This window comes from Lissotriton helveticus, chromosome 5_1, assembly GCF_964261635.1.
Source record: "Lissotriton helveticus chromosome 5_1, aLisHel1.1, whole genome shotgun sequence".
Classification (NCBI taxonomy): Eukaryota; Metazoa; Chordata; class Amphibia; order Caudata; family Salamandridae; genus Lissotriton; species Lissotriton helveticus.
In genome coordinates, this window is record NC_136065.1 from 1,016,157,584 (window position 1) to 1,016,177,005 (window position 19,422).

The 19,422-nt window shown below is 43.9% G+C and overlaps 1 protein-coding gene across 2 annotated transcripts in view; it reads right to left on the bottom strand.

Moving 5' to 3' along the window:
- Positions 1-3,515: 3,515 nt before the first annotated feature.
- EDRF1 (erythroid differentiation regulatory factor 1) overlaps positions 3,516-19,422 on the bottom strand; it is a 411,894-nt gene continuing 395,987 nt past the window's right edge. For both annotated transcript variants that reach the window (XM_078643521.1, XM_078643520.1), the window contains one exon: positions 3,516-6,458. In XM_078643521.1, the coding sequence (XP_078499647.1) occupies positions 6,296-6,458 (163 nt within the window). In that variant the 3' untranslated portion in view covers positions 3,516-6,295. The remainder of the gene's footprint in view (positions 6,459-19,422) is intronic.

The following is a 19,422-nucleotide window of genomic DNA, read 5'->3' on the forward strand; positions in this document are numbered from 1 at the left end:
CGTTAATAACAAGAATCCACAAAATAATATATTGCCACTTTAGGGACACTGCCTTATCAATTAGACTGGCCTGTGACGTTACAGTCTTCCAGACAGAGGAGCATGCTTATTTAGCATGAGGAGCTGGACACAGTTGTATCTTATGACTTATAAGGAATCGCCTGCCCTGATACGTATGACACTTCGACACAGTGTCACTTCTGCCGCCTGCGACTTGCAATCGATTGACATGTGCCGATGTGAATGAAGATTCTTATCTTCTTACAATAAGATAACCCCTGCCCGATTTTCTTTAATTGCTTCTTACCAAGTGTGGTCCTGATGAAGTTGGTTGTAATGCCTATCCACCGAAACGTACGCTGACCGACCATATGGGGGAAATCTTCTAAAGACAACACATTAAGTAACATTTTTGAGATTAAATTAATACTAAGAATCTCCGACAGTGTATGCCATATGAAGAAACAGAAGTTTCCCCAGGGTTGTTATCTGTGTGCGAGTGTGCAGCACGTGTGAGAGTATTTTGATTGGTGACAGTGACTGCTGGATGGTTGTTTGTGGGGTTATATGTATGAGGTTATGTGTTCTTACTTTTTTTGTAATGTCTTTATAATATTTTATTATGTAAATAATATCACTGTTGCTGTCAAATATGATAATTTTTCTAACAATTGATTTTTGATACTACCTGTACATGTCTGCACAGATATATTTCCTAATAAAAGCAAATAATATTACCCAAAAATGTTTTTTGCACATACCTTTAAAAAAAAAAAAAAAAGAAGTAATGAATTTTGCCGTATCCCTGTTGGAAAGATTCTATGTTGCGGAACTGCTCAGGTGAAGAACCTTTTCAGGCCACTAGAAAAACAACATAGGTCTGACATGAGTATCTCTATAGTTATTTTTGTTTTCTCCCCCTTACTCTTGGACCTAAAAGCACACTTAGGGGGTACCTTTTCTGATATGAAACTGTGTGGCTCGCTGCAGCTGTAAAAAAGGCACTCCGTGGCAGCCAATTAATGTGCAAGTCAGTTAAAAGTTGTCTTTCTTCATTTTTACAGTGGATAAAAATACTTGGCACCGACAGTATCCTGCACTTAACACTCAAGTACATAACAGCATGATGTTAAAGAGCAAATACTCCTGTGGGCTCATCCAAAATGTGAATGACACTTGTTTATCCCAGTAGTGAAAGGAGGTGGACCCAGAGCAACCAATGGCTGAAATAGGCTGAACCAAAGCCCTCATCTGTATACTTTTTTCATCAAATGAGCCCACAGCCAAGAGCTACAGATGGCAAACACAACCGTACAAGTTGGCCGAGCGTTCTGCATAGTGTGGAGCCTTTTCTCCATAACCCTACTCCCATTTCTCCTTAGGTTCAGTAGAAGTTCATAGGTCCTTCCAGCTTCTTTAGCCTATTTGTTATAGCACTATTGCGCTTCCTCATCCTTACAATTTTTTTCTATGAGGCACAGTTTTTCTTTTTTTGTTGAAAAGCCTTTAATTTTCGTAAATGAAAGAACACGTTTTAGATACTGCGATTTGGTCGTATTAAATTTCTTTCCTCTGACGATACAAAACAAGAGATTACTCTAACTGCAGTTCTCGGCTGCTCATATCATAGACTAACTTGCCTTGAATATGTACTTTTGTTTTCTTTATTTGGGGTTTTTGTCAAGCTTCCTAAGCATACTCAGAGGGGTTTAGGTGTGCCTACCTGTACAAGGATCAAGTAAATATAATGCAAATATAATGTAAGCTACTGAAGCGGGTGGCGGGCAACATGTCAAACAGCTATAAACAGGGCCTGGAGATCACCCACCATGGAGTATGGCCTCAACTAGAGGCAATCAGTGGAGAGGAAGAGTCTGCCTTAGGGGTCTGATGCACAAGAATTTGTACACATCTCAGGAGAACTGTCACGGAGCGAGGATGAATCTGAGACCGTCATTTTCCAGCCACAATTGAAAAGGTAGGAATTCCCCTAGGAGAAGCTTTGGACTTAAAAACATTGACCACTGGAACCCCGTATCTGAACGGTCGGGTTGACAGTACGCACCAGTTGCCAGACCTGAGGCTTCTGGTTGGTTAGTAAGATATAAACGAACAGGCAATTTAGTGCGCTGAGCAGCAGTTAAGCATCTTGCGTAAAAGGAAAAGTTTTTTTTAAAGATGCTCCTAATTTTAGTGGTAGACAGGAAGAGGGAGATGAGGGCCAGGAATGCATATGTGTTGTTTTATGCCAAACTGCAGTCAAGCTGCGTGGTTTTGAACTCTGCAGTATTGAGAGAAGCATTGTAGGAAAACCAGTGGATAAACTGTTAATTAGTTCAGTCATGGCATGACCACGTTGGGAATTAAGATGATTTTCTGAGAGCAGTGGCAGAGCCCCTTTCACGTTGCTTTACTATTCTGGTTAAAAACAAACATATTCATAAAACTTTCTCCTCTTCTTTCGAAAACTGGTCTGTCGAATTCATATGCAATTAACCTAGACCGTGATGCATCAAAACACTGAATAACCAATGATAAATGGATCAGTGGCCGTGGCCGCCCCCTATCTTAAGTGGTATGTCGGCCGCAGGGATGAGAGGGGTGTTGGGTGGGGGAAGAATTAATATAAAAATAAAAAAGACTTACCTGGCGCTCCGCTCCCGCTGCTGACCGCCTTGCTGCTCCTCTCGCCAGGCCAGAAGCGGATGGGTCTTCAAGGCGCAGGTTCCCCACCCAATCCAGACGCTGCTTTCATGTTACGAGAGCAAAGCCAGGTTTGGTCAGAGCGGTCTCGTTTGCCACTCAGACAGTGCATTGGAGCCTGTGGCTTTTTTCCAACCCGGCTATGCAACACAGCTTGGTTGGAGAAACGCAAGTGCGCTTGTCTGTATGTGCACTTATACATGTACACTACTTACTCCTCCTCCCTGCCACGCTCGGCCCAATTCTCATTGCGTGGCTCAAACAACATACATAAAATGAGAATAACATTGTCTTATTATCATTTTATTTATCATCTGCTGGCGCTGGGCTGTGACGCGACACTCCTGAAATGGATTGAAGTGCTCACTTCTAGGAATTTTTATACATTATCTATCAAGCAGGGTTTGGCAAGTGGTGGCGTGGGTCATTCTGAACCCTTGACTACAACAATTTTCATCGATTCATGTGGTAAATGTGTGTTGCGTGCTTCCATGTATCTAGGGCGTTAATTAACATGTGGCAGTATCAAGGAGCTACATGCAGAAGCACTCAGGGTTAATAAACCATTAAATGTCTCAATACTGATATTTTCTCTAAATTTTCATAAGCTCAAACTGGTCTATAAAATGACTTCGTCAGATTTACTGGTATCAATCACTCTTCTAAACAAGAGGGCAAACTAAAATTAGTGCACGTCCTTTCGTACTAACAGGTGCATTGTTTCATGTGCAAACTGTCGACTATGACCAGGTCCATTGTCAGCCTCATGCGCCATGATTTTCGATAACATTTAAGAAGTCTTAACACAGAAACACGTATCAAATCAAAACTTTATTTTAAATAAATACAATTCTTAAAAATATGTTTTGTAAGTGTTATTCACAGTTTTAGGTTCAAAACCAAAAAATACAAATAATCTGCAATGCAATTCTTTAACAGTTACAAACATCAGGTTTTTGTTGAAGTTTGGCTTTCTGGCCCATATTTCTAACAAGTGCTTGCTTTTTAAAACATTTTATTAAACTCCAGTACACTTTTTTTTGCATAAAAAAGTAATGCACCTAACATTCCAACCTTGAAAAAACATTATATGGCAAAAGTCTTTGTATAACCAAAGAAAAGAAAAACCTGTGGACCCTGCATATAAAGCAATTTCCACAGAGGCGGTAACCAAATTTATCAAAATATATAACAAATTCCTCCTTCTTTACACATTGACGTATATTTTTCTCACACAAAAAATATCTGTCCACATTGCCTTCTCTCAGAGGTGAGAAAAAAATCACATTTGCTAAATGCAACATTATATTTACAAACATATTATACACAACTGTGCTTTATAAACATCAACAACCAATAAATCAATATATATACTAAGCACGAGCACTCCAGTATACAGAATAAATGTTCTAATTTTTGACACCACGAGATGGTGCTTGGGTGAAATGGGGCCATTTACAGACCAGTGTATTTCAACATCTCTATGGGAGGGTGCAATTATTATTTTTTTGCTCGCCAACACCAAATTTCATAAGTTGTGTTTACAGTGTAAAAAAAAGTGCATAGGTCTGTGACGGTCCTTCATTCCCCCCCATTGTCTATACTGAATGTGCATTAACACACTTTACTGTGTTCTTTTCTGAACTAAAGCCCTTGAGTCCCCAAGGAGGGTTGCTATAAAACTAGCCAAATAAGCACTTTCAGCACCAAACGAGTACAATGAGGAATAATTTCCTGGACGTTTTGTACCTTTTAGTAACCGCTTTTTGCAGTTGCATACTCAAAGGCTTGAGATACCTTCAAATGTACAATGTGTATCATCAGTCTTCTAACCTGTTGTTGTCTAAAATGAGGTTGTTAATCCGGAAAGGAAGACAGCCAGTGACATTTGTTTCTACATAGATACTTTGCACAGGTGCATGACCCTGCCCACACAGAAGGAACAAAGTACATGTTCCAAGGCTGATTATTTCAATGGATTTGGAAAGGAATGCCTTACATGTTCTTCTCCTTATCCTGCTCGAATGCTTCTTCTCTATCTGTGCTCCCCCACTCTTGCAAGTCTAAAGATGTTCTTTCTGAAAGGAATACCTCGGCCTCTCTTCTTGATTTCAAATGTGACCTTGAAATCAGTTTTCTAAAATCTATTCGTCTCAACCAGTCCCCATTTGCCTTCCGTGCAACCCCCTCCTTCAGCATGTAAGATCAGCCTACACCGGTCACAATCTCCTCTGCCACACTCGCCAGTGCTGGCGACCTCTCGATCTTTAAGATGCTCCAAATTAGCCACTCCCCAAGCCCACGCCCCACTTCTGTCTCTTGCGGGTTCAGCCACCCCTAAAGCCGAATGGGCATAAATACCACCCCAGGATCAGCTTTTCCCATTCCATGAATCCTACACCTCATTATCAACTCTTTCGCTTTCAGATACCAACATTTGTGCCCCCTTTCCTCATTTGGCTCTTATTTCCCAGCTTAAGTTCTTACACTCCACAAATCAGATCCATGTTTCTCTATATGTTTCCGGCACGAGAAACTCATCTGTCTAGTACATTCCCAAGAGGCTCTCCTTCATCAAGAACTTCTATACAAGCCATCTCAGAAGAGATCACTTGATATTTGCTGATGTTTTTCCTTGTCATCTCATGGGTTTCCGGAATCTTTGAAAAATGAAACCGACTTGCTCCAGTTGCATATATCCCCAGATGTTACTTCCATGACAGTGACGCGAGGTTTGGGCTCTGCGTTTTAGCCCTAGATTTCGACAAGATCTCAGCAGCTATGTTGCCTTGCTGGTATGACCACTCTGGCCCCATCAGTGACTGGAAGAGTTATATATAAATGTAATAAAAGAAGGGGCTTAGATTTTAAAGTAATACACAGATAGCTGATTATGCATCTCCGATTAACCATGAATAACAACTGATGTAAGCAATTGCAAACGGAGTCAGATGCATCAGATGCAACCCCAGCACAGATACAGCAGCAGTAGTAGCTCATTTTCCCAAAACAGTTCTAAATGAAATTTTCTTGTTGACAAAAGAAAATGCAACACTCAAACCCAGAGAAGTTTTTCCAAAAACATTAATTAGAATTAAAAGAATTAGAAAAAGTAAAACATAGGGCTAAAAACAATGCTGACAAACTTTTTAGGCAACAAAGTTGGTGGACTTCTAAAATTAGTAAATGCAGGATGAGATTTTAAATCTATGTACAAATGATAACATACAGTATAGAATACAACATGCATGCAAAACATGCGTGGACACATGTTGAAGGTGAGGAATTATGTCCATTATTCTGCACCTCAATGGATATAGTCAGTTAATCTAGGAAGTAACTAGGCAATATATATATATTAACTGAACCACATACCTTAGTTGTGTGTATGTATGAATTGTATAATTATATACACACCCCCATCTTCACAAGTCATATGTAATGTTTGCCATTTTATTGCCATCTGCTCAATTAACATTGAAGCAGTAGGAGTCTTACAGTTAATAAAAATGTCAAAAACTAGTGAGCCAATGAGGGTCTACCAGAGGTAACAAGGCACTAATCAAACGTCATTCCAATGTCACTGTAGGATTCACTTAATGCCAGGGGTGTTGCCCTCGTTCCGAGACGTCATCTGCGCCAATAAGTTGATCACAATGTCTATTCTTTCTGGAAGAGTTACAGCGCTGTTTGCAGTGGCCCGCAAAAGATTGGAATAGAGTAGTTTGTTGGTTTTCAAAGCAGCCTCTTCTTCACTAAAAATAAAAATCCAAAAAAACAACAACAAATTAAAATCGATCCAACATTAACCATGCGAAATAATGCAATATCACACTGTACAATTACAGCGGCCTTCAATATTCATGTATGTCTTGCAATCAAAACAGCGATGTAGATGAAATGATTGTCATGCATTTTTCTGATGGATAGAGGCTTAGCAAAGAAGTTAACATTTAAATTTCTTTATGGACATACCATTTATGGTTGCCTGTTCATGGCCTTTTTAGGGCATGCAATTTTTTGGCAGTTCTTGCTTTTGCTTGGTGGTTTTAGTCTTGGTGGTGAAGAGCAGACTTAGGCAGAACAATTCACAGGCCAGTTGTCATGAGAACTTGCCTAACCAAGAGCCGGACTACAGCTATAACTTCAATCATGATGAACGGCCAGGGCCGAACTGGGAACAAAAACCGGCCCTGGCAAACTGCTCGGCTGGCCCCCCAGGTGGGGATAGGGGAGTGCGGATGAGCTGTTTGAAAAGGCCGCTTTCGGCCGATTTTGTTACAGGGGGCTGATATTGCCCGCCCTGATAAAAAAACGGCCCCAAGGTCCAAAACCGGCCCCACCCTGGCGGCCCACCAGGGAAACGCCCCGTGCCCACTACGGCCAGTCCGGCCCTGTGAACGGCAAAGACAGACTAGTTCATTCGCTGAGCCACCAGAATGAGTGTGATATGCGTGCACTTTCAGAATGAAGGCAATGCGAATGAGTGCCGGATGCAACAAGTCACTGTTCAGCAGCACCTTTAAACATTGTGTTCACATCAGCCCCACGAGGTAAATGCATTGCTTTAAAGTGGTGGTGCTTTGGGAGTGATTCTGCAGTTGCAGAGCGGATGCTGCCATGTCAACGAATCAGAAAAGGGGGTGGTGATGAACAGAGTGTCTGAATTAAGCAGACCACTCTTACCCAGTCCAAAGATCAGGGCTTGATCCATCACCGTTATTTAGCTCACTGCCCCATCCCAGCTCAGAACCTGGCTATATGCAAATTAGTCTGTCCCTGGCCCAGTGCATCATGGGAACAGGGCAGACCAAACTACCAAGCCAATTCTTCACCAGAAAGGATACAAGCTACCGGGGACCGGTTTCTGGCATTTCAGCCTCGTCGGCCCGGCTTGCTTGAATCCTGATGGAGCAGTGAGCAAGGGACTCATGTCTGAGTATACCCTGCCACACCTATAGTGGCCAAAAACGATTCAGAAAAGGGGGTGGTGATGAACAGAGTGTCTGAATTAAGCAGACCATTTACCCAGTCCAAAGATCAGGGCTTGATCCATCACCGTTATTTAGCTCACTGCCCCATCCCAGCTCAGAACCTGGCTATATGCAAATTAGTCTGTCCCTGGCCCAGTGCATCATGGGAACAGGGCAGACCAAACTACCAAGCCAATTCTTCACCAGAAAGGATACAAGCTACCGGGGACCGGTTTCTGGCATTTCAGCCTCGTCGGCCCGGCTTGCTTGAATCCTGATGGAGCAGTGAGCAAGGGACTCATGTCTGAGTATACCCTGCCACACCTATAGTGGCCAAAAACGATTCAGAAAAGGGGGTGGTGATGAACAGAGTGTCTGAATTAAGCAGACCACTCTTACCCAGTCCAAAGATCAGGGCAAACCAAACTACCAGACCGAGTCAAGGTTTAGTACACACAACCATACTTCAGCAGTCATCAGTAATGACGAAGCCCAAGTGAAGACAGGAAAGAGGACTCACTCAGCCACTGTGCTATGACATCGGGCGTAGTTTAGGCAATGTGATCCGGGGTTGTGAAACTTACATTTTACAACTAAAAAGCAATGTGCCACAGGGTGAATGTGAGAGAAGGCCAAGGTTCGGGATGGAGGAGCAAGGTCAATATTGCCTTGCATTAGGGAGGCCTCTAGAGATGATTTAGTGTTTGGCAACAGATATTCTATTGCAATGGCAACAGAGTACCCTGTCAGCCAGACTCAAGGTCCACCCACCCGATTTTTGAGGTGGTACGGATGCCCATGTACCAGTCTGACCAAATATTCAGGATAGGTATTCCGTGTACCAGTGCAGTGCCAGGAGCCTAAGGCCTGGTGAAATGGGCCTGTAATTCTTCAGGAGGCTACTTCGTGGCCCACACATAGAACATCTTAATGCAGAAGACTAGCAACCTAGATAAAGTCTTCTTCTGCACTGCTTAGCCTTTCTTTGTCCCAGAGAACCCCGGCCCGCAAAGAGCTGATCGTACACCTGATAGTCTTTGGCATGATCGAAGTAAAAGCTCAGCAGTTTTCTGGGATCCAAACCTTGTAGTAAGGTGGAGCAAACAACAACAGTAGTGTGATGGACTGCCCAATATGAAATGGAGTAATAACTTTAGGTAAAAGGCTGCTCTTTACATCAGCATCAGTTTGTTTGGAAAGATGGTGGTATCGGGTGACTGGACTGACAGAGCCTGAAGCTCACTCATGTGAGGAGCTAAAGTTATTGTGATGAGAAAGACCATTGTTAGGGTCACACAGACAGCTGTACAACAGCTCAAAAGAGGCACACATGAGAAAGGTAAAGACGAAATTAAGGTCTCACTGTGGCAACTCCGCCATGGCTGGTTCCAAGCCCAGCTGTGAAAGTAAGAGGGTTATGAGCGGGGCTAGCTACCTCATCACATAAAAACAAATCTTAGATACAGAAACATCAACCAACAGACCAAGAGACATCCCTGCCTTGGGGAAAGAGGAGTCTCCTTCAAGGAGAGACATGATGCCTTGTGGAGAAAGTCAAAGATCTCTGGAAGCCACAAAGCTGATCCACCTGCTTTCAACCAAGACCATCAGCACCGGGACATGGAACGTGAGGAACAAGTAGGAGATAGGCAAGACATCAGACTGGCAGGAGGGATATCTCATAAAGATACCCAAGAAAGGTGACCTCAGTAACTGCGCAAGCTACAGAGGGGTAACTCTTCTATCACCCCCAGACAAAGTGTTCAACAGAGTCATCCTGAACAGAATGAAGGAACAAGTTGACGTTCAGTTGCGAGACCAGCAAGGGGGCTTCCGCAAAGATATATCCTGCACACACCAGATTGCGACACTGCGCATCATTATTGATAAGTCGATGAAATGGAACTCCCCCTCTTTGTCAACTTCATCGACTATAAGGCATTCATCAGCGTAGACAAAGAGACCCTTTGGAAACTCCTTAGCCACTACAGTTTTCCAGATGAACTTGTAAGAAACATCAGGAACTCTTACAAGGGAATTACCTGCATGTAGTCCATGGAGGACATATTACAGAAGCCTTCCAAGTGAGTATCGGAGTCTGTCAGGGTTGTATTCTCTTGCCTTTTCTCTTCCTGCTGGCCATAGACTGGTTCATGAAGACAACCACAGCACGGTGAAGAAATGGGATCCAGTGGACACCTTGGACGCAGCTCATCGATATGGACATTGCAGATGACCTGGGGCTACTCTCCCACACCTATCTGCAGATGCAAGTGAAGCCCTTACCTGGAACCCTCAAGGAAAAAGGAAAAGAGGAAGGCCAAGAAACACCAGGTGCAGAGGCCTCAAGGCTGACTGCAAGGGTATTGGTTACACCTGGAGTCCGATTAAAAGAAATGCCCAGAACAGAGATAGCTGGAGAGTCCTGGTTGATCGCTTATACCACAGGAGGGGTAGTAGGCATAAGTAAGTACTGAACATCACGAAGAGTTTAGGAAAAATATGTGGATTAAACTTTGGAGAAAGGGCATCACAATAGGTGATTCTAACAGGGACACTTTGTTCAGTAAACACAAAAAGGCGGTGAAGGCCGACACATAACCTTTAACCGTGCCCTCTGGTAGTCCTGGCTGAGCCAAAGAGAAAATAAACAACAAAACATCGAACAGTTTGGCTGGCAAGGGGTCTACAGGACAGTTGCCATACAAAGCCACAAACCTGTCCCAGAATCCTGCGTGAACGGATTTTGTAGAAGGATGCCTGCACGCAACGATGACATCCACTACTTCAGGCGGATGACTGAATGCAGTCAACAGTTGCCGCTCAATTTCCAAGCATGTCGGTGTATATTGCACGAGGCCGAGGTGCCAGACCCTGCCCTGTACCTGCAACAGAAGATTTCCCTGATCGGCGGACAGATGCTCATGCCCAGAAGTTTCGGATACCACACTCTCCTGGGCCAATTTGATGTCACTAGAATTACTTAGGGCCTCTTTTTCAGGACAGGTAGCAGCAGAAAGCATACATCAGTCCCCTGCTTCACTCTTTGCAGAATGTGTCTCTGAAAGAGGCTCCCTAGGAATTCCAGGAAACAAAAGTGTTGACATTGCGTTTTATCAGCAGTGACAAAGAAATAAAGTCAGAGTTTTCTCTAATGGTGTAAGAATCCCCTGCACAACCTCCAGGTGCAACAGCCATTCTTGACCCACTAGGTGCCATTGACGGAGATATCTGCCCCAGAATTTTAAGATCCTGTCACGTGATGTAGGGTAAAAAAAAATATTATGACAGGGCCCAGAAACCTGCATCACACTGCTTGCTGTAACAGCACAGGGCGGTGGTGTCCAAAAAGACTCAAACCAGCCTTCCCCTTTTGGGCAGAAGGAAGGCTTTCAATGGCAAGCGAATGGGCCACAACTCCAACAATTGGATGAGGAGACGGCTCTCTACCGGAGACCAGAGTACTCTGATCTAAACTTCTCCCTGATGACATCTCCAACTAAGCAGTGATGCATCTGTCACCACGGTCAGCTCTTGGTGAGTTTGGAAGACGGGGCCTGCCACTGGTCCATTTGAAGTCAAGCAGACACCACTGCAGATCCTTCTCTGAAATCTGGATGGAATTGTACAGGTTCCCCTAGTGCTGGGCCCACTGAGCCTTCAGATTGCACTGCGGAGCCCGTAAATGCCAACTGGCATAGTTGACAAGCACAAAGTCAGTAGTCCAAGAAGATTCAGAGCCACCCTCACCGAGACCAGAATTGAGGATGAAACATCAGGGACACACCCAAAATGTCTTAAAGTCTCCCACCTGGAGGGAAGGCTAGGATGGCTCCTTTAAAAAAAGAAAGCCTCTGCCAAGGAGTCAGGTTTAACTATAATAGTGAATCCCAAAAATGTCAGGAGGTTCGCTGTCAACTGGAGGAGGCCCACAACTGTGGTGAGCCCACAGTCAATAGCCAGTTGTCTAGGCAGGGGAAAGACTGATACACCGACCTCTAACAGTATGCTGTGACCAATGCCATCACCTTCTTGAACAATCGCGGGTCCTGGTGAGGCCAAAGGGGACCATGGCAAACTGATAATTATTGAAACACAAGTAGAGCCAGTGGGCCGGCTACGCAGGAACATGAAATTGGCATCTTGCAGGTCCTTCGCTGTCATCTAGTCTCCAGGACAGAAATAACCTGGGCCAGCTTAAGCATTTTGAATTAGTCTTTCCGCAAGAGGAAATTGAGAGGTTGAAGGTCTGAAATAGGACAAAGGCCTCTGTAGTTTTTCAGCACCAGAAAATAACGTGCTTTACAACCAATTCAGATTTGTCCATGGGTCATTTTGCCAAAAGAGCTTGAACTTCTTGTAGTAAAATAGACAAATGTTCCCCTGAAAGCTGCTATGATGAAGGCAGAAGTGACAGGCCTGCAAGGAATAGTAGGGCATAGCCCCACTGAATTATCTTCAGGACTCACCTGTTATATGTTATGGCCTGCAACCCAGGGAGAAAATGACAGATTATGCCTCTCACAAGGCGTTCATATGATGCTAAGGGCAAAGTAAAGTAAAATGTAAAGCAGCTTGTTTAATTTATTTATTAAAGGTTACTTGGACAACCATGACAGACAATAGTCCAACCAAATTACATTATGCAACAGTCCATCTGGGTATAAGCTTAAGTTATTCACAGTATGCATTATAGACTTATGACCACTTCCCAGAATCCCAGTCACCACACAGTGCCCCGAAGTCCGCACAGATTGTCTATTAGGCTGTGTTGAGGTTCGATCTCATCTCTCAATCATTATAGAAATTGGATCTCAAGTTAGCAGAGGTTTGCATCCTGTCCAAGTAGGGAGCACAATCCTAGGTAGGGTAAGTTAGCTACAGAACCTAAATTGACCTGTGCTCACTCTCTGGTAGCTTGGCACAGAGCAGTCAGGCTTAACTTAAGAGGCAAAGTGTAAAGTATTTGTGCAACACAACATTTATAGTAATGCAGTGAAAACACCACAAAAAAACTCCACACAAGGTTAGAAAACTAGAGAGTATATATTTGAGTAAAACAAGACCCAAACGACAAACATCCAATTAGTAGAATTTGAGATATGAATTAGTAAACATTAAGTCCAAAAACAGTGCCTAAAGTCAATAGCTCTTAACGGTTACTTGAGTTAGCGCTAGACAGGTACAAATCCAAAGTTCAGGCCGACCATGATGGAGGCCATGCCGGCTGCAAAACCCATGTAGGAACCGCGGAAAAAGTACATTGTATGGATCAAAGGGTTGCTGCCGAGAACATGATGCATCGAATTTTCCCCCGCAGTCGGGCTGACATGTCATAGTCGAGTCTAGCAGTCCGTGTCGAAGGATCGCGTTGTGTCATCGTCATTGAGCCTTGCAGTCAGTGTCGAAGGAGCGGCACTGTGCTGTCATCGAACGTCGCAGTCGGGTATCGCACCACAGGGTCTGAGAGCATGTATAAGTGGTGGAGTAATTTGATCTTTGAATTCGTATGGCCACCCCTCTTGAGTAAGTTTAATAGGAGGTAAAATACCAGTGATCCTCTCAAGCCTGGTCTAGGGGTGGGTTCAGTGCGGGAGTCATGTGCGTTTCTTGGAGAAAGGCCACACAGATGACGAGTTAGATATGCCAAAACCTGGTGGCATTTTTGTGTGTTGCCGAGCCCCCTAATAATCCAAGTGATGCATTTTAGAGCCATGTAAAGGAATGTGCGTGAAGGGTCCTGGTCTCATCAGTGATCCCATATGGGAGAGCTACACCAAACAAGCAGTCGCAAATGGGTTGTATTGTGAGCTGTTAGTTCGGCAAGCATGATAATAACTAGAAACATTCCCCATCCCATTCCCCATCCGAACCCTCACACGCAGGTCCCCAACTGCCCTGTGAATTCCTTCCAAATGCCCCCCTTATACATCCTATGCAGAAACAAACAACATAAGCCTCATATTTCAATGAGGTCTAATGGCACTTAGCATAGAAGGGCCAGAGAACCTACAAACATGTATCTGGACTCTTTTCTTGGATAAACAGGGGCATCTGTACTGCCAAGGACTAGAACAGCCAAAAAGGATATTGCGCAGTGGGCCTCAGTTCACTTGAGGCCAAAGACTGGTAGTTCTCATCACTTACAACTAGAATATGCCGCAGTTAGTGCACATCAAGGTTTTATCGCATTGTCTACCGCCACCTTGGTTCACTCTGTATCATGAAGGTACTGCGCTCTTGGGCTCATGTCGCCAAGAGTCTTGCGATGTTTCTTGAGAAGCGAGGACACTTCTTTTGGAACTGTGATGATCAGTGTTTTGCCCTTCGTGTGAAAAATGTAGTCGCGCCGTGTATAGCAGGACATACAGAATGTCTAACTCTTGTCATTTTTTCTTAACTGGAGAGAATTCGCGTCACTCGTCTTGTACACTCAAAGTAAAGTCTGGCAAGAACGAGGTCATGTCTTCATTAATAATAGTGAATTTCTATCTCAGAAATCCTAGAATGGTGTTGCGGTCTCTGAAGTTGAAAAGTTTTGCAATAATGAGCTGCGGCAGGGCCGCCTGGGACTGGTCTGGGGGTTAGCTAGCGGTGTGCACTCTCCCACCACTACCATGCAGGAGTTGGGAATCCACCCCAAAGATTTTGTGGAATAATTTTTATACATAGTCCTCCGTTCTACCCATCGCCATGTTTTCTGCAATTCCAAGGAACCTGATATTGCTTCATCTTCATTTTCAGTTTAATCTTTTCCATTGCCATCTCTTTTAGGAGCATGTTGCGCTGTGCCCCAACATCCTCTACGTCTGAAATTCGGCGTTCTGCCCTATCAATGTATACCTGCTGTCTATCCAGACGTTCCTTCAAATCGTCTAGCTGGAGAGTCAGTAAGTAAGTCGATTTTTTAATCAATGGTGGAGAAGCTAGACCTCACTCCCCATAGAAGAGAAGCAACCTCATGACAGACCAAGGATTCTGCTTCCGCCACCTCACCGCCATCTGCCACTGGGCATTCCACATCTTGTGGCTGTCTCTGATTTTTCTGGGATTCAAAATTAAGCCAGGATTGCCTGTCAGGTTTGTTCATGGTATAAGCAGTCACGCTGTGCCTCAGTTCCAAGCAGGGGCCCTACGTCACTATTGCATTACCAGAGTGTAGTTTGGAACAGGCTTTTGTCAATGCAGTGCTAGGACTCCAGGGCCCATCGACTCACCGTGTGATAGCGCCCTGGCCAGTAGCCGCTGTACAGTACGTTATAGGGCCCCAGGTTTGCTGGGCTGGGGAGAGCGGCCATCAAGCAGCTAGCGTATTAATGGAGATGTAGCGTGGAGGCCTCTGGAGGCATCGAAAAGCCTATGATGACACGAGAATGCTGCGGCCAACAGATCCACATCCCCCAGTTCTCCAGTGTTCTAGACCGTGGGAAGGTAGCCTCAGACGCCCGCTTTAGCAGTAGTAGTAGTAGTGTGGCACAGGGATTCTCTGTAGACGTCTTCTGACTCACCCCTATGCGTGACCGCTCATGTTCTCCCTCTAAACGGCATCAAACATTTAGGAAGGCCGATCTCCTAGGGAGGAGGGGGTGGGTACACCCTCTCCGCCCGGAAGCCAAGCAGGCCGTGGCTTAGCTTTGCTTTCTCCGGCTCATCATCACTTGCTTGGCACCGAGAGCCAGCAGTCACTTCAGGCGTTGCCCTTCAGGTTCTCCTCCTCGGACCTGGGTGAGTGAGCGGTTCAGGTTAGCAGGATGTTGTTGCAGGATATTCGCTCAAGCCCACAGAACCAATACACACAGCCGCCATCTTTGTTCAGGCTCTCTAGAGCCCAAAAAAGTAAAGCAGGCTTGGGCTGGAGGGACGTTGAACTGGGAGGTTCGCTATCCCTGCGGGCCTGGACGTTGTGTACTGTATCCCTTACCCTGATTGCACTAAGAGACTTTTATTGGGGTGGTGAGCTTTGGTGTTGTCAACAAGCAAAACACCAGCCACCCTTTAAAGAGGCCTAACTGCGGGGGATACTACTATGCGGTGTGGAGAGACAGAGTTGGCACGATGTGGCTCTACTTTCTTTAAAGCTGTAGGAAACTGGTGTATTTGTTGGGATGGGTGAGTACCCACCTCAAAAAATTGTCAGGGAGAACCACTAAATTAACTTGAGCTCAACCCTCCGGTAGCTTAAGCACAGAGCAGGCAGGTTTAACGTAGAGGCAATATACAAAGTATTTATGCAGTAATCAAACAGTACTATAGTCAAAGCACATGTATGAAAAAAAACAATTAGGAAAATAGAGTACTTTTAACAAATAAAATGACAACAGAATGACAAAATTCAAACTAGTGGAACAGGAGTTGGGAATTTTTAAAGTTTGTCTACGTTAAAAACAACTGGGAATATTCTACAAGTGACGAATCTGTGGTTACAAGTATCCATTAGGAAAAAATTACATATTCTTCAAATCACTACAGTTAGAAAATGATCTACTTAAAGTAATGGTTTTCAGTTATTATATATTTAGATGTAATGCAGAACTCAAGTTGCCAGGAGACGGCTTCAGTGTGCTTTTGTGGCAAAGAACAGGAGGGGAGGGCGTGATCAAAGTTACACCAGAGAGTTATCTGAAGCCCACGCCATATCTTTGCTAAGATGGGATTTCGGTACTTGGTATTTATGTCAGAGAGCAACAGGAATGAGTGCAATGACTTCAGAGTTAGTGCAATGTTGTTATGAATTAACTTCAGGCTGAGGAATATGCAGATGCTATTGTTCTGAAATCTCAAGAAGTTTGCTCTCTCTCTCTCACTCTCTCTCACTCACACACACACACACATTATCCTATTACAAAGGAAACAAGCTATTCAGAGATCTTCCCGAAAAACCATTTCCTTTCTGGTTATAAAACAATAGCCTAGCCAGTCTTTGATGGTTCACATCACTAAGGCTAGCTTGTATAAATCGGGCAGGAGTAGGCCACACCCTGCCCATGCCAATCTGGCCTAACCAGAAAAGGCCCATGCATGTAATGGACCAAAGCCAGCATGCTATCCTCTAGGATTTGGAGGCCCTGGAGTTGTTGAAGCTTGGATACAGCACATATAAATAGTTACATTTTCACACACTTCTATCAGGCCCACAAAAAACACGCACAAGCCTCTTAAAGCCAAGGCATGGGGCAATGTTCCATTGGATAAGGAGCAATATAACCACAGGCAGTGCACACCGTTGGTAGAGGTCTATATTCGTGCAGGGAGGCTTCTTAGATGCGTGAGATACAGAGCAAAAACTATGAAAATATACATTCTAGTCTCAAATCAGCTTCCTCAAAGAAGCTGAAAATGCTACATTCTGACAGAAAACAAATCTTTGTACCAACTTTCTGGAGGTCCTTGACCCCTATCCAGTGATATCAACCGCTAAGTAAGTACTCGTTGTGAAGTCTTTCCAAACAACAGTCACAGGTTAAATCCAGAAAGGAACTGTCATCCTCTGATCCCTCTGGGGTCCATAAAATGAGATCTGTGAGGACATCAATCGGACAGACGCATACGCGCTGCACTATGAGCAGCAGAATGCCGCATTATTATTGTTTGCTTATTATCTGCATAGTCATGAGAGGATCTCTAAACAGTGTCCCCGCAGTGCCCAGAATATGCCTGTGTCAACAGAGGCCTTTCACGAAACAGATGTCGAGTCTGTGGCACCAGCTGCTTGCTATGTTCTGAAGGGCACACTGCGATGTTTTGACGCTCAGAGATTGCTTTTTTCTACATCGCTTGAAATGCTGCACTGTCAATAATAGGATCCATGTAGGCTCCAGGAAATTGTTCACTTTCTTCCCACAGGGTGGGTTACCTGGCCGCTAACACAAGTTTTCTTACTGCAAATACCGGGTTGTACTTTGTAAGAAGCCCTCCGTGCAGTGCCAAGGCAAGGGGGATTTGGGGGATTCAGTTCTGCATCTCAGGCTCGCAGTGGAGAGCAGCTGTAACTTAAATCTGGTGCCCACCATACACAAGCGATTCTGAAGAACTTCCAACCAGAGATGTTTTAAGGCATGGACAACCAGGGTTCTGGCCCTGATAGAGCCAGCTCTGTTCTACAGAGGGTCTTGCCCTGTTGACATTGACTAATTCTTAAACAGATTGTTTTAAAAACCTTTTCCCTAATGTATTTTAATGGGGTGGTGTATGAGAGTTTATTGCAAACATTTTGTGGAGAAATGTGTTTATGTTTCTTGCAACATCCATAAAAAGGTTCTTTTAGATCAAACCAGGCCCTCATATATGAGAAATGGGAGGGTGTCACAGAGATTATTTGCAGTCATATTAGTGAGCTGCAGTTGGGTTACAATATTGAAATCACGCTGCCACTATCCCTGAATATTAGATGTAAAAGCATCTAGAAGTTAGACGAGTGTGCCTGTGCATTCACAGTGACCTGGCCAGAGAGAGCTTGAAAGAGCTCAAACTGGATTATAAATGCAAAGCTGTTCCGAACAGGGGTCCCCAAAATACGTTTGGCCCAGGGCCCCCCAAACCCTTCAGATGTCCTTGCTTCCCACTAACCTGAAGCCCACCATAAATAAATAAGCTAAGCGTGTCGGGTCACATGAGCGAGGAATAGTACTTGGCTATGTGAATCTATAGGAGCGAAGAGTGCGTGCAAGACACTATGATGTAAACATGTACATTTGACATCTTAAGAAGGATTCCAAATATTAGTTCAACATACTTCAAAATCTCAAAAATATCAGATCATTCTAAACACCTTTTTGATGAGCCAAAGAACCACTAAAATCCGCAAGGAAAGGCAGCTTCACACTTCAGCATGTCAGTTTCACTCCCAGCATATTGTGTTGATAATGAGGCACCTATAACACATTTTAGGACTACAAATCACACTCGTGTTGGTATTTAATCACACTGGGAGGGACAGAAGGTTATGACACCGGCACGCTGGATTTCTATTTTGCTGGTGAAAAAAAATTAAAACGCTAAAACATGATTAAAATAGAATGTATGCGCTGCAGGCTGAGCCTTCAATATATTACTAAATTAAATAGCAGATGAACGATCAGAACAGTTGATAAGGTAGCGCAAATAAAGAATGAAGATCTCCAGGTTAGACTACATTGCACAATATCACCCTCTACGCCTGTGATGCATGGTGACAGTGCCGAGAAAAAATGAACTGTCTACTGTTAGCCAATTACTTCACACATTATTTATGTAAATGGGTTCCGTGTCGTGTATGTGGATTTCATGTATTGGTACTGCCACCTAGTGGATACCTCAGGAAAGTTAAACAGCTAAAAATATAAACCCAGACTAAGGCGATTCAATCTATTATTTATCACTTTGTAGCCCTTGGCCGAGCGCTTGGGCCGAAACCGCACATTTGTGAGTATCTGAAAGAACCTACGAGCGCAAAAATACAATTACGTTTTTAAATTCCTCAGGTTGAAAAAGACTATAGCCCAGTTGCATAAAGTACGGCAGTAGAAAACCCCTACATCTAGGGTAGATTTTTGTATTAAGTAAAGTTACGGAGAAAAGTGCGTAGCCTTGCAAAAGGTATGGAACATCCACAAACTTTCAAGTTGGAATTTTAGATTTAATCACAGTGCAGAGAATGAACTTCTACGCAGGGAAAACAATGTCAACGGTGTTGAACAAGAAAAAAGTAAAATGTGCAAATTCCCATTTCCACAGAATATAGGTGGATTTACTGCCTCGTGAACAATTG